Below are 26,261 nucleotides of genomic sequence, written 5' to 3' on the forward strand. Positions count from 1 at the left end.
CAGCAATCCCACTCAGTGGAAGGAGGGAGAGAGACCTGACCACCACCCGGTCCTCAGCCCACCTGCTGATGGCAGTCAGCATCTGAGAATCTGTCACACTGTCATCATTGCTGAGGTTCCGGACGACACCATCCATAAGCTCCAACGGTAGGTGCTGGACCACGCTGGCCAGGGCGCTAGAAGGTGGCTCCTCCTCTGGAATGGTGTGGGGGCTGGGATGAACTTAGCAAGGCAGGTAGGCTCCTCACCTCCCCCAACCCCCCATGCCCTCGTGCTGCCAAGGAACTGGACTAGGCTTCTGCAAAGAGCACGTTGGGGCCACCTTTCCACCTTAACTCATGGCTTGGGGCCCAGCCTTGTACTGAGCACAGACAAAAGCACTGACCCCACCCCTCACCCAATCTGCACCTATATAGGCAAGGTCTGTAAGAAAGGGTAACAATGGAGCTGGCAAGAACAGACAGAAGGGCTGTTTGACTTGAGGGGAGGGAGGACATTCCAGGTGGAACCAGACAAAGGCCTAGAGGTGAAAAAGAACATTTAGTTATCAAAATGTGTTGTCCAAATGGATAAGGGCTTATACACCGGAGCTTGGTTCTTTCTCTTGCCAGGTGCTTTCTCTTCCTTTCAACTGAATAGTCCTATAATCAGGAAAGGCACAGATCTTATTTCGCTCATTTATAACTGTAGTCCGAGTTCAACAGTTCTCAATGGAGAACCAAAAGTTCACATTTCAGAATTGAGATGTACAGGCTCCATCGTGTGTCCAGAACTTCGCCCCTGCCTGCCCTCAACACCTTGCCCCTGCTGTTGCCCGGCTCTCAAAGCGTGTATCAGAAGTCACCCTTCTACGAAACCCACCTGACCCAAAGGGCATGATGACATCCCCCTGCGCCTTTCTGTTGTCTCGCTCAGCCCCAGTCTTCCTCCTAGCCAGCTTGATCTGGGTCCGCTCCTCCATATGTGCCCAGCACCCACCACAGGATAGGACCCACGGCAGGAGCTCAGGAGAGCCCTACTAATTAAGCAACACTTCATTCCCCGACTTGTGCATTAAGTGCGAACGCATACACACACCCCCACCCCGCCATACCTCGACACGGGCACGCCAAGCACAAGACCCTGCACATACAATCACCTGGCCGGCGCCCAAGTGGTCCCTGGCGCGCACGCGCTCCCCCCACCCCCAACCCCACCCCCGGGCCCAGCTCACACGCACCTGTGCAGGAAATGACGGCGAACAGCTCCTTCAAGCAAGGCAGGATGGTGGCGGGCTGGGCCCGCCACAACTGCGCCAGGAGCCCGCTCACCTGCTGGGCCTGCTCCAGGAACTCTACAGCACCCTCCTCGCCCTCCGCCGGGCAGCGGAAGCGGCCAAGGCAACGCACCAGCTGCTGGCAGAAGAGCAGCCGGTGCGGGCCTTCGGGGACGCAGCGCGGGTGTCGTGCCAGCAGCCGCGCCACCTGCGCGCAGACCGCGGGGCCCGGGCGCTCGCACACGGTGCGCAGCACCTCCCGCCGCAGCAGCGCGAACACCTCGTCGGCTGCGGGGCCCTCAGGCAACAGCTGCAGGCCGAGCTGCACGCAGGCGAGCGCGCGGGGGCCCGGCGGGCCGGCGCCCCCCTGCAGCAGGCGAAGCACGCGGCGCGCGCTGAAAAACTCGGCGAAGACGTCAGGGTGGTGGCGGCCGGCCACGTGCAGCAGCTGACAGCCCACGCGACGGGGCAGCTCGTCAGCTCCGCCCACGTAGAGGCGCGTGCCCAGCGCCAGCAGCGCCAGGCACTGCTCCCGCTCCAGCGGCTGCCGCGCCGCCTCCAGCACGCGCCGCACCAGCCCCTGCTTCACGCTCGCGGGGTACGAGGACGTCACCACCGCCTCCAGGATCTTGTCCATGACGCCACGCTGCAGGAGACAGAGAGCAGGGTCACGCTCGGCCCAACAGATCCAGTTCTGCAAGTGGTCCCCTGCACCAAGAACTGGGGCGAGCCTTTCTGGGCCTCCGTTTCGTCACCTGGGAAAGGGGGCGAGGATGCCTCACGCGGAGGTATCGCAATGAAGTAAAGCGCAACGCCAGGCATGTAATGAGCCCCGGGGGGTTGTGGTTATTGCTGATGAGCGCCTTTAATCTCACGAAGGCAATATCTGAACCTTCCACGCACCCCTTTCCCCACTCTTTTGTCCTCTCCCCAGGCCTCCCTGGTGACCTCATCCACTCATGCGCTGGTAGAAGCCAGTTATAAAAGCTGTGGTCCACGATGTTGGCCAAGTCCTGTCCTGTCGGGGAAGATGAGCGGAGACACAAAATCACACCTCCAAGGAGGGAGGGCAGGCAGGCTCAGGATCCCAAGGAAGGTTCAACGGGGAGATCTCTGCACACTTTGCCCCAAATCAACTTCTTGCTGTTTGCCAAGTGATCTACACCTTTCCAAGGCTCCAGTTCTTTGAATACACTGTGCCTTTAGCCTGAAGCATCCTATCTCCCAAGACCTCCACTACCACCTCCCTCCCACTCACACAGCCAGCCAAACTCCTGTTTTCCTTCAAAGCTTACCTCAAACGGGCTGTCTCCAATTAGAACATCCCTGGACCTACAGGCATGAATTCATCCCTCACCCTCCGATCCTACAGCCACCTGCAGCTTACTCCTCCATTACAGCTGGGATCGCGTAATTCCCTCCCATGAAGCAGAGCACAACATGTTTGTGGCCTGGCCCTGCCTCCCGGCCTAGCTCCACAGCTCTGCACGTTCAAGGGCCTTCCTTCCCCTCCCCAGCCTGAGCCCACACCAGCCCCTCACTCTTGACTCATTGTGTTCTCCCTGCCGCTGTGCCCTTTGCAGACGTTCTTCCCTCCCCTCCTTGTTGACTCACCCTGCGGACTTCAGCTCAAACTCACTTCCTCACAGAAGCCTTGCCTAACCTTTTTGTTTGGGTCGACATGTCTGTTAACAATTTCAGAGCACCATGTCCCCCATGACAGCACGTATCATGATTCCCTGGCTGGAGTCAACCTCCTCTGCTATACTATACAGGTTCCTGAGGAGCAACCATATCCGTTTTGTTCACTCACCTAGTCCAGTGCCTGGCACATGGTAGGCATTTGTTGCCGAAGCAAATGCAAAATATGGTGTGAGTTACTGCTACCTTATTCCTCTGACCACAAGAGCCTTCCCTTTGCTTTTCCTCTCCCTTCGGGCAGTTTCGTGGAAGCCTTTCTCCTCAACTGACCCACTTTTGTTTCTGATGCTCATGCTGGGTCACAAAGGTAAAGCTTGTTCTCTTAGTATCCAACTTTCAGGTCCAAGAAGACAGGGCCACTTCTTTCTTTGTATGACCCCACTCTAGGCAGCATCTGATAGAAGGCTCAGCATACAGCAGGTGTTTAAACTTACTGGCTCAGTAAAAACTATTCTTGGGACCCAGAGTTGGTGTGAAGACAAGCCATACATTTCCTAAATGAGGGGCCAGAAACTTTTATTCAGAACCACAAATATTGTGGGACCGAGACTCTGTGCGAGGTCCTGCGGAGCGAGGTCCTGCTCTGTTCTCTGTCCTAAGCTCTTGGCTGAGACCAAGTTTCCGTTATTGCATTTCTTTTTTTTTTTCTTCTTTTTTTAAGATTTTATTTACTTGTCAGAGATCACAAGTAGACACACAGAGAGAGAGAGAGGGAAGCAGGCTCTCTGCTGAGCAGAGATCCTGATGCGGGACTTGATCCCAGGACCCTGAGATCATGACCTGAGCCGAAGGCAGCGGCCTAACCCACTGAGCCACCCAGGCGCCCCCGGTTATTGCATTTCTTAAGAGCAATGGGCCCACTTGTTTGTCTGTCTCTCTCGCCAGGCTGTGAGCTCCTCAGGGCAGGGACTAGGACTTATTTCTCAATGGCCGGCATCTCTGAGATTACTGGGGGTGAAGCCAGAGAACAGATCAGTGGTTCCCAGACATTGGTTTGGCTGCCGCAGAACCACCTGGTAACTTAGCACAAATTCATATGCCCAGGGCCCACTCCAAGCCTCCTGGAATAGTGTGTTCAACTCTTTTTACTCTGAATGAGATTCATCTGGAAATGGAGTCTGCTTACCATCCCTGTTACTTATGCTTTCTTTTTTTTTTTTTTTAAGATTTTATTTATTTGACAGAGAGAAATCACAAGTAAGCAGAGAGGCAGGCAGAGAGAGAGGAGGAAGCAGGCTCCCTGCTGAGCAGAAAGCCCGATGCGGGGCTTGAACCCAGGACCTGGGATCATGACCTGAGCCGAAGGCAGCGGCTTAACCCACTGAGCCACCCAGGTGCCCCTTACTTATGCTTTCTGAGTCTGTTTCCACCCTGCAGAGTTGTTGTTAAAGCAAATATAAAGTCCTTGTCATGGTGCTGAGCACAGGGAACTGCTCAGTGAATCAGTCCCCTTCACTTTAGAAGTAAAGTCCTTGCCCTTAGGAACTATGTTCTGGTGGTGGAGGCACACATGTTGGTAAAGTGTGCCAACGCAAGGCATAATCTCAAAGACCTTTAAACAGGTCTTTAAAAACTGGTCTCCCTTCATCCCTAGTCTTCTTTTTCCTAGGCAGTGCTTATGACCAACCTCCCTTGTAGACCATCCTTGCAAACCCCTAATCTTGCCCTCCAGGCGAGTGGACTTAATAAACTTTCAATCCAGGATGCCAAGAAATCCTTTTATTCAGGCAGCCAAGAAGAAACCCTAATCGATGGGATATTGACATCGTGTATGGAGGAAAAGGACCTGGGAGCAGGCAGAAATGGAGTTCTGGGGCTAGGGAATGTTCTGGAAGTGGAAAGAAAAACAGACTAGGAATGTTGAGCCCTATGTTCTAGTGTGAACTTGGGCAAATTTTATCCTAGTCTTGGGCACCTGGGTGGCTCAGTCGCTAGGTGTCTGCCTTCGGCTCGGTTTGTGATCCCAGGGTCCCAGGATGAGGCCTGCTTCTCTCTCTCCTACTCCCCCTGCTTGTGTTCGCTCTCTCGCACACTCTCTCTGTCAAATTTTAAAAAAAATTTTTTTTATTGTAGTCTTGCAACTCATTACATGACCTTGAGCAAATCACATCATGAGCCTCTTTTCTGTTCTGTAAAATGGGGATAACTGATATCAGGTTGAACCACATGAAAGCAAAGGAGCAGATGTTAGCAATTTCATACCATTCTACCTGACACCTTTGCACCTGGGCAGCTAGAGGCCTGGCAGTGGTGCCCTTCTGTGAGAGCTGTGATTTCTGAGGCCAGCCATGCAGCCTCCGTGCAGTCTATGGCCCAGCCACTCCAGGCAAGCCCTGCCTACCTGCCCCCACTCCCACACAGGCAGTCTGAGGTCAGCTGTCGCCATAGTCACCAACTAAACCCACTCATTATCTTGGGTGCATTCATGCAAAAGGGTTTTAGAGGCTTGGAGCTCACCTGACCTCATCACAGGCCACAGAAGGGAGGCAGGACAAGGCCTGATTTCCTAGGGCACACATGGGAATGTGGAGGATCAACATGGGGGAGGCACACAGCCTTGACGGTGGGATAAGAACCTGCACTTGGTCTCCTTGGCAGAGGGAGCTGCGGACCATCAGCATTCCTGGGAGGGTGGATTACTCCTCTAGGCTCTGGACAAGGAGATGGCCTGTCAACACTGGCTCTGCCCCAAGAGACATTTGCCCCGCACCGAGCTCGGCAGCGTGCAGCAGCACACAACACCGCATCCTCCGTTAGAAGAGCCTGCGTGAAAAGCATGAGACCCAGGTTCTCTGCTTCTGGATCACCAGGTGACCTTGGGTGAGTCCCTGCCCGGCTCCTCAGCTTTTTCAACTGGAAAATGGGGACCATTTCAGCCATGACAGGGAAGGCGACGAGGTATAAGAAAGATGAGGGCTGGGGCAGTCATGAGTCTATTCTGGGGCCATCTGGCACCAAGTGGGAAACAGGAACTGTCAAGCAGGAAGACAGACACACACTCTTGATCTCACTGATTCTACTAGGAATTTCATCCCTCACTGCTAACTTAGTATTTCCGCTATCCCCCACCCAGAGCTCCAGCAGCCCCCAAGATCCGCTCCTCTTTACTTCTTGCCTGGACTAGTGCAGTAGCCTTCTAACCCCACCTCCTCATTCTCTCCCTCAATCCATCCTCCAGTAGAGGTTGTGTTCTGCAGAATAGAATCCAACTTTTGAATCTAGCCCAGGCACTATGCCCCATGGTGCCCACAGCCTTGAGGCAGGTTCTCTTTCACTGTTCTGAGTCTCTGAGCCCCCAAATGGGAGATGACCACCTGACCACCCCTTATCTTTTCCCAGCCAATGCTTCTGCTCTTCCCCCGAGCCCTTGGCTTATACCTCTCATTGCTGGCATGACAGCCTGAGAGTTCCAGCAATACCCAATCTGCTCCAGGGCACACAGTAAGAATATAGGAACATCACAATCCCTTCCCTGGAAGGCCCAGATCCCTTTATCTGTCCCTTTTGGATGACCCTCCACATTTCCACTGTGTATTGACAGGTCTCTGTTCCTGCATGGTGAAGCCTGACTCATCTCCACCACCCCCAAAGCAACGTGTCTGTGTGTGTGTGTGTGTGTGTGTCCAATGCCCTGCCCCCACACCTTGGGCCCCAATTCAGGCTTCCTCATCCCTTCCAGGTCTATGTGACCCACTCTGCGAACATCATCAGATTAATCTCATAAGATGGTAAACTCCATCTTGCCATTCTCTGCTCAGAACTCTCAAGGCTCGGGGCGCCTGGGTGGCTCAGTAGGTTACAGCCTCTGTCTTCGGCTCAGGTCATGATCCCAGGGTCCCGGGATCAAGCCCTGCATCGGGCTCTCTGCTCAGTGGGGAGCCTGCCTCCCCTCTCTCTGTGCCTGCCTCTCTGCCTACTTGTGATTTCTGTCTGTCAAAGAATAAAATCTTTAAAAAAAAAAAAAACTCTCAAGGCTCCCCAGCCCCTTCAGCATAAGACACGAACTCCTGAACCTGACATTCAAGCCCTTTCTCTGACACTTGGCCGATGGGGGACAGGGGTGAACATGAACTTGACACTGTGTGGTGACAAATCTGAATGAATATGGGCAGTGGGCTTTTCCTGCAGGCCACCTTTTGGTGATGTCCTCTCTGCTGGGAAAGGCTTCTCACTCTCCTGGCAAATTCTGACTCATCCTCCAAGGCCCAGGTCACATGCCCCTCCTCTAGGAAGCATTTCCTAAGCCCCCTGCAGTCCAAGTCTCTGAGCTTCCCAAGGCCCTCTTTGCTTTTCTCCTCCCTCAGCAGTGTCACTAGATTCTGTGTCTATCTCCCTCACCAGGCTGGGAGCTCCTTTGGAAGGAGCTCCAATCCCCTATCTGTTCCCAGTGCCCAGCAAAGGACCAGGCACAGGGGTGAAGGAGTGCTAAGTGGCCATTGGGAGATAATTGGACAGCAAGATGAGATAAAACTAAAGCTATCACCAGGAAAGCACCTTCCAGGGACTGGCTCAGTCACTGCCCTCTCCTCTGACGGGTCTGGTCCCGCATATCCATATCCCCGAGACTCAAAATTAACCAAGGTCCCTACAGAGGTCACAGGACAGGACTGAGTGAGGATTCAGCCATTTAGAAATGACTCAAACAACCAAAACTGAAGAAAAGAAAACAAATACTGTTCCTGTTTAGCACTCAGGTCAAAAGCTCACAGAATCTCATAGGACAGGGAAGGGGCTTCAGGAAGGTCTCACTCAACCTCTCCCTACTCCAGAGCACAGGTGACCCTCCAAGCCCCAAGTCAGCACCTAAGAGCTGAGGAGCCCATTTCCTCTCCTCTCTGACCCTTATATCCTATCTACCTCCTCTGACTCCGCCTGGGGAGCACTAGGTGTCCCTCCCAGCAACCCCCCGACCCAGCTCTCTGGACAGCAGCATCTGTCTCTGAATGTTTTTAACTGAATTTTTTCTCCCTGAGGCAGCCCTGGGAAGGATCTCCTTGCCCTCCTACCGGGAGGCCCTCCTCTGGGCCACCAAACTGTCTCCTAGAAAGAAAGAGAGGGTTTTACTGGTAAAACGCAACTGCTCTTTAACTGAAGGGGAATGGGAGGAGAGAGAGCATATATTCCCTTCTCAGGAACACACCACAATCACCCATCCCTTCTGGGACCACCCCTCACATATTTAAGACAGACAAGTCCCCACCCCCACACCAGGCTTTCTGGAAGGGCGGGCACTAGGCTAACACAGTCTCAAGTCTTGTAGGGGGAGTACGCCCAAGCGAGGACGCTGAGAAGAGCAAAAGCCTATGCTAAGCGATTGCAACCTCTTGGCCTCCCAGCTTGTACCATATCTGAGCCCCACCCCTCCTTTCAGTTATACCTTGCACTGGTGCCCAGCCCAGGCTGGAGCTACGGACCCCACGAAAGGTCGGTGAGCTTCACTGTATTGGGGGAGAGGGAGGGATCACCTCCAAACACAATTGATGAAGGAGGTGGAAGCCCAGAGAGGGGCAGCTACTCGCCCAAGGTCACACAGCGAGGCCCAAGATGCACCTAGAGCTCCCTTCTCCCAGCCCCAAACTCTCAGAGCCCTTCGCGCGTGCCCAGGGCTCTCGAACCGCCAGGGTGCAGACACTCCCTCCCCACAACCGGCACGCACGCCCCCAGCCCCCTTACCTCTGGGACCCCGGTAGCCCCGGCCTCAGAGCCGGCTCCTGGGCGGGGCGCTCAGGCCTGGAAGGACTAGGCTAGGCCAGGCTAGGTCAGGGCGAGTCCTCTTTTCCCCCTGGAGTGGGGACGCCCTCCGCCAGGTCCCAGCCGGCAGGGATGCTGCCTTCACTGCAAAGTCCAAACTCCCCACCCAGCTCTGCACAAGCTTGAACCCAGGGAGTCCGAGTCAGCCGCGCCGCGGCTGGGCTGCGGGGCTGCGGGACGAAGCGTGGGGAGGGGCGAGGTGCGGGAAACGGGGAGGAGCCGGAGCGGGGGCCACCCCGCGAACCGCCACTCAGGCCGCGTCCCCTTTAAGACCAGCCGGTCTGAGCTCCGGCAGGGGCGAGGCGGGGAGCCGGAGGGCTCACTGCAATGCCTCCTGGAAGATAGAGTTTGCGCTCGGCGTGTTGTGCGGCAAAGAACCCACGGAGAACTACAAGTCCCGGAGCACTGAGCGCGGCTCCAGTGCCGCCACGCCCCTGGGCTGGGCTCCGGCTCTCCTCCCCCCCTTGCAAAGCTGCGCTGGCCGCCCGCGGAGGGGAGGCTGCAGAGCGAGGGCAGGAGGTGGGTGCGGCGCGGCGGAGAACGCGGGGCTCAGAGACAGTCGGTGAGGGGACGCGGGCCCACCTGGCGCCTGTCCTACTATGAGAGGTCATCCCACCTTCCCTAGCCTCGCCATTGTCATCTGTGCAATGGGGATGGCAACGCCAGAGGCTGTGGGGGAGGGGGCGATAACTGGGGAGAGGGGGCGGAGCTGGTGGAAGAAGTCCGGATGGATGGGGAAGGTTGAAAAAGCCCGGATAAAGAGGGTCGAGACTGTGGGAGGAGTCTGGTGGGTGGGGCAAGGAGGGGAGGAGTCTCTAGGTGAGGAGGAGAGCTCGGGTGAGGTCGCAGAAGCGGGTGGCCGGGGCTGGGGAGTGAGGGCTGAGAAAGCTGATAAAGCAAGCCCAGGTTGGACTGGTTGGAATGGGCTAAAAAGCACTGGAGAAGGTGGGGTGGAGACACAAAGATCGAAAGGATCCTTCACGGCCTTGGAAAGGCAAGGGTTGGCCACGCGCTGATACGGTTTGGGTACCGGGTTGCCCGAGTGGGCAAACACCCGTGAATGCACAGAACACCTTCCTTCCCTTGTAATAGAAATAAAGAGACCATCCCTTGAACTCAGTGCGTCACACACGTGATCTCATTCAACTTTCATACACTGTAGAGGCATCACTGTATCTGTTTACAGGAGTAAAGAGAAGTGAAGTAACTTGCCCAAAACCACCCAGGACTCCCTACTCCAAAAACCCTGCTTTATTTCCTGCAGTTCAAGGAGGCAGAGGTTTACTATGGAGTGAATGGCAAGGAAGAATCAAAAGTTTAGATGTCTCGCCCTATACAGGTTGTGTGACAGGACCAGCTTCAACCCTTTTGAATGCCAATCTGTAAGGCGACCCTCCTGTGGATATTGTGAGGATGTAATGAGGAGATGCATTTGAATTGTATAAATTATAATGGTTGTGAGAAGCAGGAAGTCCATAAGGAAGAGAGTGGTTGAAATAGAGTGCTTGTGCCTGAGGAAAACCACAAAATGAAGCCTGAGAGTAAGCTGAGATGGTGAAGGAACATTCTGGAAGGGGATGGGGGATGGTGGTGGCTGTTGGGAGTGTGCACCAGGTAAGAGAATACTCTGTTGTGCCAATGGGCAAGTCAGATTGGCAGGTGAGGTGTCTTCCCTCCTCCAGCTCACCTTTCCCTATGCTGTGCCCTACTGGGCAGCTCACTGCAGGGTCCATTTCACCTTAGTGTAGATGGCACCGTTTCCCGCTACAGTGTGGGTTGTGGAGTAATGGAGCAGCCTGTGGGCTTCTTAGAGATATAAACTGGGCAAAACAGGGCTGAAGATACAGCTGTTGGGTGTGGGGAGGTCAGGAAGGGGAGGTGAAGGGCAGGGCTCTCATACAGTCCCCAGGGCTGTGAGCCAGTTTTTATCTTGATGAATTGAGGGGGGCATCGGGGAGAGGACTCTTATCTGGTTTCACTGGGAGACACATTACTCACTGAGTATTATCACCCTTGAAATTTACCCAGCCATGTTCAATCTATCTCCTACACGGTGGGAATTCCTACACTGACTTCCAGTTGGTCACCTGGGCCTTGCCTTGAATTCCAAATTGAAACTTCAAGGAAGTGTTTTAAAATAAAAGTATTTTAAAATTCAGAAAATGGTAATAACTGTGCCCCCCGCCCCGCCCCCAGTAGATGTCAGTCTGGGTTGAGGGAAAATGGATCTAACTAAGCAGGGAAGAAATTTTTTCCCCTTCCCCTACTCTGCCTGCTTCAGGGGATACAGAGAGGGGAGATCCCAGCCCCAACAGGATGGTCAGGTAACCATCTAACTTAGGTAAAGCAGACTTTGGTAAGGGTGAAAATAAAATAATCTGGAGATGTAGAGAAGGAAGGAAGGAATTCCAGCTGAATGTCCTGGTAGATGAATGGGATTTTCCTTCAAAGTGCAGGCAGAAGGGATGGCAGGTACCAAATTGTAGAAATAGGAGAGGGCCTGACATGGTTGGTCTCTAAAGTAGGGATGGTAATACTATCTACTTCGTTTATGGAATCAATAGACATAAAATGCCTAGCATAGGAATAACTGCTCAGAAATGTCAGCCATTATCATGACTGCTGTAGTCACAGTCCCATCTCTCCGGGAATTGGCCCAGGCCCACACAGTTAATGAAGTGGCAGAGCCTGAGTCGAACACAGGCCCAGGTGATGCCAAAGCCCCTCTAGTTCTTTTTGCCCAGCCACAACATTTCTGAGGCCCAGAATGGGCCCGTCTTGTGAACATTCTCGGTGAGCTGTAACAGGAGTTTCTTGCTGTAGTAGTGGAGACTCGGGGTTCAGGAGGAGGCAGGGGAAGCAAGGCCTGAACAGCCAGCCATCTTCTCCCAGCCTGAATCCCAGCACAGTGACAGGCAGGCCTCGTGGCTGTGCTTTCTGTGAGTGGTGGTTCTATGGAGAGAGACCACTCGGGTTTAAATTCTATCTCCACCACCAACTGTGGGCTCTTTTAGCTTCGCTCTGGTTGGCTACCTCATTCTCCAAGGCACAGCAGTACATGGAGAGGAGAATGACCAGATTTTAACACTTCTTGGGAGTATTCATAAAAACTGTTTCCTGAACCTGGCTATTTATTCGGGTTGGGCACTCTGACTGGGATTTTATATCTGTAGTCCCATGAGGGAAGCATTCTTTTCTTCCCACTTTCAAAATAAAAATATTTTTAGAACCTTCAAGGCTACAGAAAAGTTTAAAGAATGGCCTTTCACCTAGCTGCACCAGTTCACCTTTTGCTGATTTTGCTTTTATCCACACAAACACACACACCTTTTGGCTGAACTACTTAAAAGTTACAGACATCTTGACACCTGTCCCCTAAATTCTTCAGCTTGTATCCTAATTATAGAATTCTCCGACATGACCATAATACCATTCTCATACCTAAGAAAATTTGAAAGAAGTCAATATTATCTAATAAATAGTAGATACTCAAATTTCTCCAACTGCCAAAAAACATCTTGTGTATTTTTTTTTTTTACCAGATGTAGTCAAGATTCATGCGTCACATTCTATCTCTTTAGAGATAGGTATCTCATTTAGGTACCTAAATGAGATACTCTTTAGGTATTTCATTTAATCTAGAGAGAGCCTCCTCAACCTTTGTAAATTTGTGCTTGATTTTATCAATGATCAGATTCAGGTTTGTTTTTTTCTTTCTCACAATGCTGTATACAGGCTCAGCATACAGCAGGTGTTTAAACTTACTGGCTGTGATGTGCTGTATTACATCACATCAGGAAGCGTATGATATCAGGGTCATACTGTCCATCAGTGCTAAATTTGATTGTTGGTTAAGGTCACAACTGCCTAATCTCCCCATCTCTGTAATTTTTCCCCTTGTAATTAGTCTTTGGAGTGATTCTTTGAGACTATCAAAATGTGTGTTCCCTGTACCTTTCACTACATCCATGATCCTTGCCCAAATTGCAACACTGAGGGTTACAAATGGTGATTTTCTAATTGTGCCATTCTTTCTATATTTATTGACTGGTATTCTTTGTTAATAGAATAATTTCTTCCTCTGTGTATGTTTTTCTTAGTCTCCTCTCCCTGTCTTTTTTCTTTATGGAGTGACATAGACTCATGTTCTTTTTTTAATTCAGTGTATAATATAGCCCATTATCATCATTAACCTTTTTTGGTACTCAGATTATTGCAAGTTTGGCCAAGGAGAGTCCCTTCAGGCCAGCTTCTCTGTTGTGTTGTATTTTGTCTTAATTGAGATATAAATCACATATAATGATTTGGTAAATGTATATATTGGTAAATGATTACCATGATAGGTTTAGTTACCATCCACCACAACACATAGTTACAAAAATAGGGCGGTTTTTTTTTTTCTTTTGTTGAGAACTTTTAAGGTCTCCTGTGTTCTTCTGACAGGATCTCGTTAATCTTTGATTGCTTCTTTGTTATCTGGTAAGAGCTGTTCCAGGCTCACCTTGCACTTTTTCCGTCAAAGTCCTGGAATCCTCAATGTCCCCCAGGAAACCCTGATTTCTTTTTGTAGGAGATAACATTTAGAAACCAGGATCTGGGGCCAGGTGTGCTCATTGCTACTGGACTATCATTTCTAGGCTCTTTGAGTGAGCAGAGCGAAGAAATGATGAAGGAATGAATGCGTAGGTAGAGAAGTGATTATCAGTAGATTCACTGTTATTGCAACTGGTCCTCACTCTGTAGTAGGAATAGATTGCACAGCAAGTAGTGTCATTATTGAAGGTCCGTGGCAGTAGTATAGGAAATTGCGCAGAAAGCCCATGCCTCTTCCAGGACTCCATGGGTGTATGCAGACTATTGGCTAAAACCCCTGCGGCTGGGTTCAGTCTCTTGCTCAAGACCCATGTTAGAGAAGAAGCCAGGCTGCCTCCAAAGGACTGGTTCTCTGAGGAATGTCCAAGCCCAGAACCTCCTCCAGGTCATGACTCAGAAATCAAGAATGTATATGAAGACCTGGGCCAGGGATTTCTTTTCTCTGTGTTGGTGAAATAAAAATAATGTTATCTGTCCTGCCGGGTCCCAGAGTTATTGTTGTAAGGCTATATATATATATATATATACACACACATATTTTTTAATTGCTAATTAGTCTTTTCAACACATGTAATACAAAGTTCCTCTTCTTTATTGTTTTAATACCACAGTTTGAAATATTGTTGGTTTATAGTCCTAGTTAATGCTTTACTAGTAGTTACTAGTTATCTTAATTAGCATTTAAAGTAATTATTCTTTCAGGTTATACTCATCAGTTTTATCAAAGTAAGATTTTAATCTTTTTACTTAAATTCAAATAATTAACGTATAGTTTGGTTTCAGAGGTAGAGGTCTGTGATTCATCAGTCTTATATAATACCCAGTGCTTATTACATCACGTGCCCTCCTTAATGTCCATCACCCAGTTACCCCATCCTCCCTCCCCACCTCTCCTCCAGCAACCCTCAGTTTAAGAGTCTCATGGTTTTTCTCCCTCTGATTTCATCTTGTTTTATTTTTTCCTCTCTTGCCCAATGATCCTGTTTTGTTTCTTCAATTCCACATATCAGTAAGATCATATGATAATCGTCTTTCTCTGACTGACTTCACTTAGTATAGTACCCTCTAGTTCCAACCACGTCATTGCAGATGGCAAGATTTCTTTTTTCCTTTAAGATTTTATTTATTTATTTATTTGAGAGAGAGAGAGGGAGAGAGCAAGTGCACCCAAGTAGGCAGATCAGCAGGCAGAAGGAGAAGGAAAAGCAGGCTTACCACTGAGCAGAGAGCCCAATATGGGGCTAAATCCCAGGACCTCAGATCGTGACCTGAGCTGCAGGTAGTTGCTTAACCGACTGAGCCACCCAGGTGCCCCAAGATTTGATTTTTTTGATGGTTGAGTAGTATTCCATTGTGTGTGTGTGTGTGTGTGTGTGTGTGTGTGTGTGTGTTTTACATTTTCTTTATCCATTTATCTGTCAGTGGACATCTGGGCTCTTTCCATAGTTTGATTATTGTGGACCTTGCTGCTATAAACATTGGGGTACAGGTGCCACTTTGGATCATCACTACATTTGCTATCTTTGGGGTAAATACGTAGTAGTGCAATTGCTGGGTCATAGGGTAGCTCTATTTTCAACTTTCTGAGGAACTCCATACTGTTTTCCAGAGTAGGAGTTAATCTAAATTTTTGAAGAAAAAAATACTATTGGGTTTGGATAAGGATAACACAACAACTGTAGTTAGTTTTAGAACAACTTTAAGATATTTCATCTCCGAAGTATTATAGGTGTCTATTCAAATCCTGTTATGCTCCCTAATAAAATATTATGGCTTGTATTACTGGAAGGGGCACAGGTTTTGGAGAGAGACCTCATGTGGAATTCTAGCTTTGCTGCCTCCGGCTGTGTGATCTTAAGTAACTGTCTTCACTACTCTGTGCTTCGGTTTTATAACCCTAAAAATTGGGATGATATTCATACCTACCTCACAGCATCAGTGTGGTAATTTAATGAAGGAAGCTATAGGAAAATGCCTCACGTAGCTCTGGGCATGTACTTGGTTCTCAGGAAATGCTGATTCTCTATACCCTGGTCTTTTTTTTTTTTTAAGATTTTATTTATTTATTTGACAGATTACAAGTAGGCAGAGAGGCAGGTGGGGTGAGGCGGGGGTAGGCAGAGAGAGAGGAGGAAGCAGGCTTCCTGCTGAGCAGAGAGCCCGATTCGGGTCTCTCGATCCCAGGACCCTGGGATCATTACCTGAGCTGAAGGCAGAGGCTTTCACCCACTGAGCTACCCAGGCGCCCCTACCCTGGTCTTTATGTAGGTCAGAATCGAATAGAGACGGCAGGTGTAAGAGCACCTGATAAGAGGTAGGAGGAACACGAGTGCCAGATCTCTCCAACGGCCTTTGTTCACAGCCCAGACTTTGCCATTAGACAGGACTTGACTTGGACCCTGGCTCTGCCACTATATGGGGCAAGTTCCCTCCCTCTTAGAACCTGAGGTTCTCATCTGTAAAGTTGGGAGATAATACTTTCCTTGAAGTAGCATTACGGGGCTTAAATGAACTAATACGTGTAACACCTAGTGCAGGTATGATACACAGCTAATGCTGTGTCCTTCAGGAGCACTGCAGGGACAGGTGGGTGCCAGGACAGAGCCTTATTTTTTTTTTTAAAGATTTATTTACTTATTAGAGAGAGAGAGACAGAGTATAAGCAGGGGGAGAGGGAGAAGCAGACTCCCCAATGAGCTGGGAGCCTGACATGGGACTTGATCCCAGGACCTGGAGATTGTGACCTGAGCTGCAGGCAGATGCTTAACCATCTGAGCCACCTGGGCGCCCCCAGGACAGAGTTTTAAAGTAGGACTCTAGAGCCGTGTATTAGCTGCCCTTCCTTATAGGACATCTGCTCTCAAAGAATTACATTTTCTATGGCACAGAAAGGTAGAAGTTCCACCTGGGTAATTTTCACGCCCCAGACTGGAATTGCCCTTTACATGGCATCAGGCTGGGCCTCAGGAATCCCTCTCATTTGGGCCACAGACCCATTTGAGGAAGGACAGAATTCCAGCAGCAACTGCAAGTCCCCAGACTCCCTGGCCTTCCCAGTCCAGTCAGATGGTCTGACGATTAGCCGGGCATAATTTCCTGTTTGACACCAGTCGTTTTCTGCAAAAGGGAAATAAGGCTGATCTTTTTCTTGGTTCTTTTCAAGTCGAGAGGCAGACTTGGAAAGCCTCTTGCTTCAGAAAAAATTACCCATTCAGAAGCAGCAATGTGATTTATTTTATCTATTTCCTGGTTCAGTTTGCATTCTCATCCGTCTTTTTTTTTTAGATTTTATTTATTTATTTGAGAGAGAGAGAGTGCCAAGAAGAAAGCACAAGCGGGGGGTGGGACAGAGGGAGAAGGAGAAGCAGGCCCCCACGGAGCAAGGAGCCTTATCTGGGGCACAATCCCAGGACCCTGAGATCATGAGCTGAGCTGAAGGTAGACGCTTAACCAGCTGGGTCTCCCAGGTGCCCCTCTCATCCATCTTTTCTAATCTGGCTTTGAAAAACCTGGCTTTTGTGTTCCACTGCTCTGTCATTAGACATCATCCGCTGCTAATGAAATAGAAGACCTTGGGCCTCTCAGTGGACTTGCCCTATGTCAGCCATGGAGGTGCCCTGAGCCATCTTCAAGTCCTATCCCCATGTCCTTTGACGGGATTGGACAGAGCCCAGGCTGGCAGCGGACTAGCCATCCAAAGACCATACCTGTCTGGTCTGGACTGAGAATAAGGGAGTGTGCCTCTCTCGTGTTGAGAGCTGGCGATGGGAAGGAGGAATGATCAGAGGTGTTGGACCCACACAGAACCGGATTCAGATCCCAGCTCCTCCACTGTCTCTTAAACTTTCTAAGCCTCGGCAGTGGACAAAAAACAAAAAACAAAAAAAAACTTTCTAAGCCTCGGTTTCCTCATCTGTCAAATGAAGGTAATAATAGTCTCTGTCTCACAGGGTGCTTGTGAAGACATCAGGTGAACAAATGCCTGTCCAGCATTTAACATAATAGTATCATTGTCTGTGCTTCTCTGTATATTTTTATTACAAATAAATAAAATGCTACCAAGTGTTACATGAAGCTCCTCACGTAGTGAGAGCAGGAGGCGTGCACTCGGTAGCTATCTTGCCAAGTAAGCCACAGGGCAATGTTTCTAGGGCTGTTTTGGAGATTCTCAAACATATCTGAAGCTATTACGGCCTTTGGTCACTATTAGAACTCTTCGCAGCCTGAGTGGGCCAAGGATGGGTTCTCCACTAGCTGGCTGTGTGTCCTGAGCAAGTCACCAGTCTCTCTGTGTCCCACTTTCCTATCTGCCAAATGGAGAGTGATGCTTACTTTTAGGGTTGCTATAAGAATGTTTAAAGCTAGTGAGTGTAGGGGCATCTGGGTGGCTCAGTCGTTAAGCATCTGCCTTTGGCTCAGGTCATGATCCCAGGGTCCTGGTATTGAGCCCCGTGCTGGGGGAGTGGAGAGGGAGAAGCAGGCTTCCCTGCTGAGCAGGGAGCCCAGCACGGGGCTCAAGAATTCTCCAGGGATGGGTTTTTGCATGGATGTATGTCTTCATTTCTCTGGGCACCTAACTAGGAGTGGGTCACATGGAAACAGACACCAGACTGCCTTCCACAATGGTTATACCCTGTTGCCTTCTCACCAGCAACACACGTGTGTGTCCTTTGCTCTGTGCAGTCAGCAGCATTTGGTATTGTCACATTTTTTTATTGGAGCTATTTTAATAAGTATATAATGGTATGTAATTGTGGTTTTAATATTTGTGTCTCTCATGACTACTGCTTTTGGGCATTTTTCATGTGATTATTTGTGTCTTCTTTGCTGAAGGATTTGTTTAGATTGTCTGCCTGGTTTTTTCATTGGGTTGTGTGTTTTCTGAGTTTTGACGGTGCTTTATGTATTCTGGTTAACAGTCCTTTATTAGGTCTGTGTTCTGCAAATATTTTCCCCAGTTCATCTTATTTTCATTTTCTTTTTTTTTTTTAAGATTTTATTTATTTATTTGATAGAGAGAGAGAGAGAGATCACAAGTAGGCAGAGAGGCAGGCAGAGAGTGGGAAGCAGGCTCCCTGCCGAGCAGAGAGCCCAATGCAAGGCTCTGTCCCAGGACCCTGAGACCATGACCTGAGCCGAAGGCAGAGGCTTAACCCACTGAGCCACCCAGGCGCCCCTATTTTCATTTTCTGAACAGTGTCTTTTGAAATGAAATTTTTCCTTCGGATGAAGCCTCATTTGTCAGTTTTTTTTATGGTTTGTGCCTTTTGGGTCCCAGCCAAGAAATCTTTGCCTAACTCAAAGTCACAAAGGTTTTTCTCCTGGAGTTTTCAAGTTTTCAAAAGATTTTACATTTAGACCTATGATCTGTTTGGAGTTATTTTTTCCTACATGGTCTAAGATGTGGGTCGAGGTCCTTTTTTTGCATGTGGATGTCCAGTGGTCTACATCTTGATAAAGCCAGGGAGAAGGGTCATGATCATAACATAATGGATTGGTGGGCACTGCCAGGGGGACTGTACAAAGGGCCAGGAAGCCCCAAGAGTAGAGCTGTGAAGCTAGTGGAGATCTGGGGACAGCCTTACAGAGGCAGTGACTCATAGGTGGGTGGGCCTTAGAGGGTGACAGCAGATAAGGCGAGAAGGGTGGTGTAGAGACAGCAAAGGTGGGGTGGGTGACAGCGTGAGGTTGTGCACAGTGTCTGGAGGACCTGAGCATACAGTGGGGGAGGGGCTGGAGGTGAGCTTGAAAGTGGAAGGTGATGTGGGTGGGCGATCGTGCTTCGGGAAAACTGAAATGGAAGGTGGACAGAAAGAAAGCAGGGCGCCCAATGAGGATGGAAGGAAAGTGGCGGTGTGGTCAGAGCTCTGGGAGTAGCTGTAGAGATGGGTTCGAGGACAGAGTGAGAAAATTTTTAGGGATAGGGAGTCAGAGCTGCCTCCCAGGTCTTGGGCTCAGACATTTGGGTGGCTGAGAAGAGTTCACTGGGGAAGAGGAATTCCTCGTTGGGCTTCCTGGTACCCGTGGGACATCCAGGTGGAGAGGTCAAGGAGACCGCTGAGTACACCCAGGGGGCTGTAGCTCAGTGAGGGTGGCTCATCCCCACCTGACCACAAAGCAGACTCACGAGGCTTCTCAGCATCCCAGAGGTGGCCACATGTAATGGTGCCTTCTACACATGCGTGTGTGCCCATGGGGCCCGCGCATGTGTGACGGTGGACACAGTGGTGCTGCCCCTAGAAAACAGGCACTTGGAGGAGCTCTGTGACTTGTGGGCATGTGGAGAATACCACCGAGAGCACCCTAGACTGGGGGCAGCGGTGGTCAGGAAACCTGGCATCCAACCAGCCTCTGCTGCTTTTGCAGAGAAAGAGGAGTTTGGGTGCCCACCCAAGAGCCCCCAGACATGCCCTGTCTGACTGCCCTACTGACTGTCTCCCCACCCCGGCGCTCTGAGCTCTTCAGCACTAATGTACAGGACATACGGGCCCACAGAACTGTCAGGAAAGACAGCCCAGCCTCTCTGATGCCGGAGTCTGCTCCTTCCATGGAGCTGAGCCATTTCACGGAGCCTGGGCCTTAAATCAAGGAGTGAGACTGAAAACTGAAATATGCAAATTACCTTCTAGAAAGAAAGGGAGATTTTGGAATGAGGAAGGGGGTGGCCCTGGCCCCTGGGTCCATCTCCTGCGTTGGCCCTCTGGAGAGCGAACTGACCAGACTCAGCCCTGAGCCAAAGCCCCTCCCCCCAGCTGCAGGTCTCGGCACAGCAGGCACCCCTCCCTCAGCCCCTCGCCCCACGCCTTCTGTTGGACTTCCCCACTGTCTCGCAGCCCATCTGCTCCGGGCTTCTGCTGCCGATTTTGCAACTTCATCGTGGCTTGTTTCTCTTCAGGCACTCCAGATGGTTGATGCCTTTCTGCAGTATCAGGGTGCCCCATGAGATGGAGAAGGAATCATGAGGCGACCCCCCAGACAGTTGGTTGGGTCAGCTCTCTCCAGCATCACCTCCGTCTTCTGGCAAGAGTCTCCACCATCTGGAGTAAGGGAACCTTGGTGGAGCCAGCCTCAGAAGGCAGGCACGGTGAGGGTGAGGAGTGCTCTGGCCTGCTCACTACCCTTGCTGGGTGACTTTGGGGGAAGTCCTGCTTCAGACCTCTGTTTTCCCATCTGGACAGTGAGCATGCCAGGATTCATTACTGACCTACTCGCATAGCTCTGGGTCCATTCCCCTTGTTACTGCACCTCTTATCTTGGTGTCCTCGCCAGCTGGGCTCTTCTCGAGGGCAGTCAGGGTCCATTTCTTTGCACCCCTCAGGCCCAGCATCAGGGAAGGATTGCTTAATCTGTTCCACAGGTGGGATCTTGGAAAGTATCATGTGGGAAGCTGAGAGCGGACATCCCCTGCCTTCTAGAATCTTAAAGAAAAGTTAGATTCCAAAACTTCAGTTTGCAGGAGACTCACCAGCCTTAGACGCTGGAAGCTGCAAGATGGCAGGGGAAGGGAGCTTTATTAAGGATCGGGTAAAGAGTGCTCGGTGCAGAGACCCACATTTGCACTGAAACTTGAAGGTGTCAGAGGAGGCTATGGTGCTATCATGTTAGGAAAGGGCAGGCCACCAGGAGCCAAGAGCATCTTCATAGCAAGGTTACGGCAGGGTGAGAGTCCAGGAAAGGGTGTCAGAGTCCAGAGAGCTGAGGCCCATTGTAAGCCTGGGAGATAGACAGAAATGGCACTAATCATGGCCAGTCATTATAAATGTGTTGGAATAGAAAAATAATAAGAAGGCATCATTGGTATAGCAGTAGGAGTCCTGGGCTTGAAGACAAATCTCAGAGCATTTTTTAGGTACTTAGAATGTACCAGTGTTTGGCTAGTAAGCATTTACATATTTTTTCTCTTGTCACATAAAGGGACCTGGGTTTGAATCCCGGCATGGCCGTTCACCTCTCTCAGCATGAGTGAATCCTGGCAGTGTTCCTCATCTGCGCAATAGGCATGGATGGTGGTATTTTCTAAGTCAAAATATGTATGACATTATGTAAACAAGTTTCTGTATGAGCAGGTAACAGAGCTTCCAGTCCAAGCACTTTTTCTTTCATTCCTTAGAACAGTGGTTCTCTGGTCTTAACTGAACATTCAGAATCACCAAGGGTGCTTTTAAAAAAATACCCGTGCTGGGATATTAAAGACCAATTACAGTAATCTCTGGAGGGCAGACCCATGCTTTTTTTTTTAACTCCCTAGTGAACCTAATATGTTTTAGATGGTGTGGTAATTATCACCCATCCATTTTTAATCCATATTAATTCGCTCCAACCTCTAGGACTGTAGGCTTGATCTACAATAAGGAGTTGAGCACTATGCATACACAGATGTTAGGGACTAAATGCTTGTGTCCCCCAAGCTCCTCTATTGAACTCCTCATCTCCAGTGTGATAGTATGAGGAGGTAGGACCTTTGGGAGGTGATTAGTCTGTGAGGGTTAAGTCCTCATGAACAGGGTTAATGCCTTTATAAAAGATGCTCCAGAAAGCTCTTTTTTTTTTTTTTTTTTTTTAGATTTTATTTATTTATTATTTGAGAGAGAGACAGTGAGAGAGAGCATGAGCGAGGAGAAGGTGAGAGGGAGAAGCAGACTCCCCGTGGAGTTGGGAGCCCGATGTGGGACTCAATCCCAGGACTCCGGGATCATGACCTGAGCTGAAGGCAGTCGCTTAACTGACTGAGCCACCCAGGCGCCCCTCCAGAGAGCTCTTTTGCCCCTTTTCTTACACAAGGACATAGCGAGAACATGGCCTTTACCAGACACCAAATCAGCCTATACCTTAATCTTGGGCTTTCCAGCCTCCAGAACTGTGAGAGAGAAATGCTTAAGCCAATGGGTCTATGGTATTCTTTCATAGCAGCCCCGACAGACCAAGACCCCAGATAGGGTTGGGTAATTTCTCACTTTTCTTCCTGCCCTGGACTACTTTCCAGCATCCCGGCCTCCTGCCATGTCTGACCCATCACACTGAACGTCGGGGGGAAGCTCTACACAACCTCACTGGCAACCTTGACCAGCTTCCCCCGACTCCATGCTGGGCGCCATGTTCAGTGGGAAGATGCCCACCAAGAGGGACAGCCAGGGTAACTGCTTCATCGACCGCGACGGCAAAGTTTTCCGCTACATCCTCAACTTCCTGCGCACCTCCCACTTGGACTTGCCGGAGGACTTCCAGGAGATGGGCCTGCTCCGAAGGGAGGCTGACTTCTACCAGGTGCAGCCCCTCATTGAGGCCCTGCAGGAGAAGGAGGTGGAGCTCTCCAAGGCCGAGAAGAACGCCATGCTCAACATCACCCTGAACCAGCGGGTGCAGACGGTCCACTTCACTGTACGAGAGGCCCCTCAGATCTACAGCCTCTCCTCGTCCAGCATGCAGGTCTTCAATGCCAACATCTTCAGTACCTCTTGCCTCTTCCTCAAGCTCCTGGGCTCCAAGCTCTTCTACTGCTCCAATGGCAATCTCTCCTCCATCACCAGCCACTTGCAGGACCCCAACCACCTGACTCTGGACTGGGTAGCCAATGTGGAGGGCCTCCCAGAGGAGGAGTACACCAAGCAGAACCTCAAGAGGCTCTGGGTGGTACCAGCCAACAAGCAGATCAACAGCTTCCAGGTCTTTGTGGAAGAGGTGCTGAAAATCGCTCTAAGTGACGGCTTCTGCATCGATTCTTCTCACCCACATGCCGTGGATTTTATGAACAATAAGATTATTCGATTAATACGGTACAGATAAAAGGACCCCAGCAACACTGGAGGGGGGCTCCCAAGAAGCTCCATGTCAGTCAAGATCTTGGAGAGTGTCTCACCAGTGGTGGGAGCCAGGGCGCTACACTAACCTGTATTAATCGCGTAGCAGGACTTGATTCCCCCCACAATGCAGTCTCCCTATATAAATCCATGTGTCCTCTCCATGGAGCCACCTTTTCTTTGCCACTTGGAGCTAGAGATGGGCAGTTGGTCATGACAAGCGAAGTGTCTGCCAGTGTGTCCAAAAGGCCACAGGAGGGCTTGCTGGCTACAGAGGAATGGCAGGTTCTTCACAGGCACCAGCTCTCTCTGTACCATTAGGCAGTGCCTCCCCAAGCCCTCTGTGAAAGGAGCCCCTGGTGAAGGGGAAGGGGTGAAAACAGAAGGCCCCCTTCAGGTCCCCAGGACGTTAAGTCACCCACGCCGCCTGCTCCTCTGTCCCAAGGATGCACCCGGAACCTTGGACTTGTTTGCCCACGGACAGCCATGTTGGGCCAGCTTGGAAGTGAGATTTCAGAGCTGCATTTTTGGCCTCCACTATGGCGGGTAGAGATTGGAGCTGTGGCACGGCCTAGCGGAGTGAGTGTCCAGGCCGGGTTCAGAGGATGGGGCTGTCCCTCTTGACTGGGCCAAATGTAGATGTTTGGGGATTTCTCACTTCAGAAATGAGCTGCTGTCCCTGTGAAGATTTTAAAGTATCTGGAGCCAGGGCAATGAAAGGCCTTTCGTAACATAGACTGTTATGTGACTTTTGTAATCCTTTCCTCCAAAGAATTTGAAGTATCATTGAAATAGGTCATTTTACACAAATAATATTAGGGACTCTCAGGGTTGGAAAATAATCCAGTGGTCACTTTGTCCTCCCCGGCCCCCAGCATGCCCCAGGCCATTTGGGGCTGAGTGTTCTCCCCAGCACCTTCAAGTCATCACATATCCCTGATTGCATATTTCCAGTAACAGGAAGCTCATCATGCCCAGGGCAGTCCCTGCCATGGTTGGCCAGCGCTGTTAAAAAGCCCTTCCTTACATCAAACTGAAATCTGTCCTTCCACTCCCATTTTCCAGTCTTGGTTCTAAACCTTCCTTCTCTTCCAGATGTATACTTTCTCTTTCAAAACAGTCACTCTTATTAAGAAGCCAGACGTGTCTCCTATCAATATTATTACTTGGCATTAGGATTCCCCCCTGGGATTTGTCTTCAGAACCAAGGTCAGCCCCCCGCCATCCCTTGTCAGGCAGTCCCATTTCATGATGGTTTTGTTTGTGATCCCCGTTCCACCCACCTGCTCATCAGCCATGGCTCCACATAGCTTTTGACCACTTCCTGTTGGAGGATGAAGATTTGCCACCCCAAGAAAGTGTTGCCAGAGGAAGGAGACCAGGGGCTCGCTGGGCAGTGTGCAGCAAGGAGCCCAGAAGTGGGCTGAACCATAGCCCTGCTCTAAGAGGAAGTGTCCAGCCCCTATGACCCTGCTCTGAGAGAAGTGGCCTTCCCCTGTGGTACTGTTCCTCTCATAACCAGCTCCGGGACCCCCTCGGGGGAAGGTCCTGGGCAAGACAAACCAAGCCACCACTCTGCAGGAGGTGATGAACAGTGCAGGCCTCAAAACTGTCCATTATGATTCATCCCTGGAGTATGGCCTTGGAAGTCCCACAGTCTTCCCCATTGGGCAGGGGCCTCCAGACAAAACTAGGGGAGCCTAGTGACACAGTCCCTCCCAGGAGATGGGCTGAGGAAGGGGCTTCCCATAGTTACACCCTGGGAGTAGGGAGCTGGTATGCTGGGCTGTGGGCAGGGCTGCCTCTGTTACAAAATAAAGGCCTTTTCCCCCTACAGTGGGACTCTGGAGTCTCTGACAGCTGTCCCAGGCCACCAGGCCAATGGTACTCAAAAAGGTCACTCAGGAGAACCCGGATCAGAACAGACAGCAGAAGCTGTGATCACAACAAAACAGTTTAAGGAAGAAATCTCATAAATCACCGCTTGCCCTTTCTTCCTCCATAAAACGCCTCTCTCTCTCCATCTTTTCGGTGCTTCTTAATTCATTCAGCTCAACGTTAGAGAAAGTAAACGACCTGTGAAGCCACTAATGTGCTGTGTGACTGTGCAAGTCACTCACCTCACTGAGCCACCTCCATTTCTTTGTCTGTGAAATGGGCATAACAATAATACATAACCCTACCTACCTCACAGGGCTGTTGTGAGGATCAAACGAAATAATATATGTGAGACTACAGTATACATGATAAATGACGTTGCTCTTTTGTGTCTGCTTATAAAGAAAAGGAAAAAAAAAAAAAAAGCAACCCTGGCCTTGGTATCCAGCTGACCCCCGAATTTGAACTCTAGCTCCATCACTTGCTGTGTGACCTGGGACCAGTCATCAGGCCACTCTGATTTGTTTCCTCCTAGGGTAACAATCCCACCTCCCAGTGTTAGGAGATTTACATGAGCTGGTGGCTATGAAAATTCCTAGCTAGGCCCGGCACCTGGGAACTCCGTAAAAGCCTGCTCCTTCAGGAAGTGATCGTGACGCACAACCGTACAGGGAGCACCTCGAGAGTATGACTCAGCAGGCCTGTCTGGAGCACTTGGTGTGTGGGCCCTGAGGATGCAAATGGCCACAGATGAGTTCAGTCTGGAAAAGGCTTAGAGCACCACAAAATGCGCTGTGGGAACTTGGGGAAAGCGAGCTCAGCTCTCACTAAGGGCTTGATGGACAGCCAAGTTGGGCTTTTAAGCGTAGGTTGGGTGGTGACAGAGCTAAGCAGGGTACCATGGGAACTGGAAACAGCATGAGCAGAGACCAGGCAGGCAGGAAGGGGGAGCCCCTGCATGGAGCCCCAGCACCGGCAGAGCAACAGGTGTACACACCCTGCACGCTCACTGCGCACGCCCCTCCGGCAAGCATGGCCACCTGGCTGGCACCCCAAAGACAGAACACGCAGTGGAACGGGTAGACCATCCCAAGGGACCAGGGAGCTGGTGTGCGCGTTCCCCAGGAGGCAGGGATGTGCATCTTGTGAGCCCTTCCCTGCTCTGAGCAAGACCTCATGGTGATCAGCCGTCTCAAGCTGCCTCAGTTTAGCCTTGTGCACAGCCAATAGCTGTGCTCCCACTAAGAACAATTCCAGGCACATAGGAGCTTGCAAGCTCTGTTCCC

At 50.5% G+C, this 26,261-nt stretch overlaps 2 protein-coding genes across 5 annotated transcripts in view; one reads left to right on the forward strand and one right to left on the reverse strand.

Moving 5' to 3' along the window:
* USP35 (ubiquitin specific peptidase 35) overlaps nt 1-8,982 on the reverse strand; it is a 53,250-nt gene extending 44,268 nt beyond the window's left edge. The window contains exons 1-3 of the mRNA XM_047693004.1: nt 8,630-8,982; nt 1,220-1,901; nt 63-195 (exon numbers count right to left, since the gene is read on the reverse strand). Of these exons, the coding sequence (XP_047548960.1) occupies nt 63-195; nt 1,220-1,892 (806 nt within the window). The 5' untranslated portion in view covers nt 1,893-1,901; nt 8,630-8,982. The remainder of the gene's footprint in view (nt 1-62; nt 196-1,219; nt 1,902-8,629) is intronic.
* Nucleotides 8,983-9,092: 110 nt separating this feature from the next.
* On the forward strand, nt 9,093-25,427 carry KCTD21 (potassium channel tetramerization domain containing 21). 4 transcript variants are annotated; one of them, XM_047693223.1, is made up of 2 exons: nt 9,093-9,226; nt 22,271-25,427. In XM_047693223.1, the coding sequence occupies exon 2, from the start codon at nt 22,382-22,384 to the stop codon at nt 23,081-23,083; it is 702 nt and encodes a 233-aa protein (XP_047549179.1). In that variant the 5' UTR covers nt 9,093-9,226; nt 22,271-22,381; the 3' UTR covers nt 23,084-25,427. The 4 variants fall into 4 exon arrangements, with proteins under 4 accessions (XP_047549179.1, XP_047549181.1, XP_047549180.1 ...); XM_047693225.1 differs by having other exon boundaries at nt 9,166-9,226; nt 22,284-25,427; XM_047693224.1 differs by lacking the exon at nt 9,093-9,226 and adding an exon at nt 9,245-9,269.
* The last annotated feature ends 834 nt before the right edge of the window (nt 25,428-26,261 follow it).

The sequence above is a fragment of the Lutra lutra genome, chromosome 10 (genome assembly GCF_902655055.1).
Source record: "Lutra lutra chromosome 10, mLutLut1.2, whole genome shotgun sequence".
Classification (NCBI taxonomy): domain Eukaryota; kingdom Metazoa; phylum Chordata; class Mammalia; order Carnivora; family Mustelidae; genus Lutra; species Lutra lutra.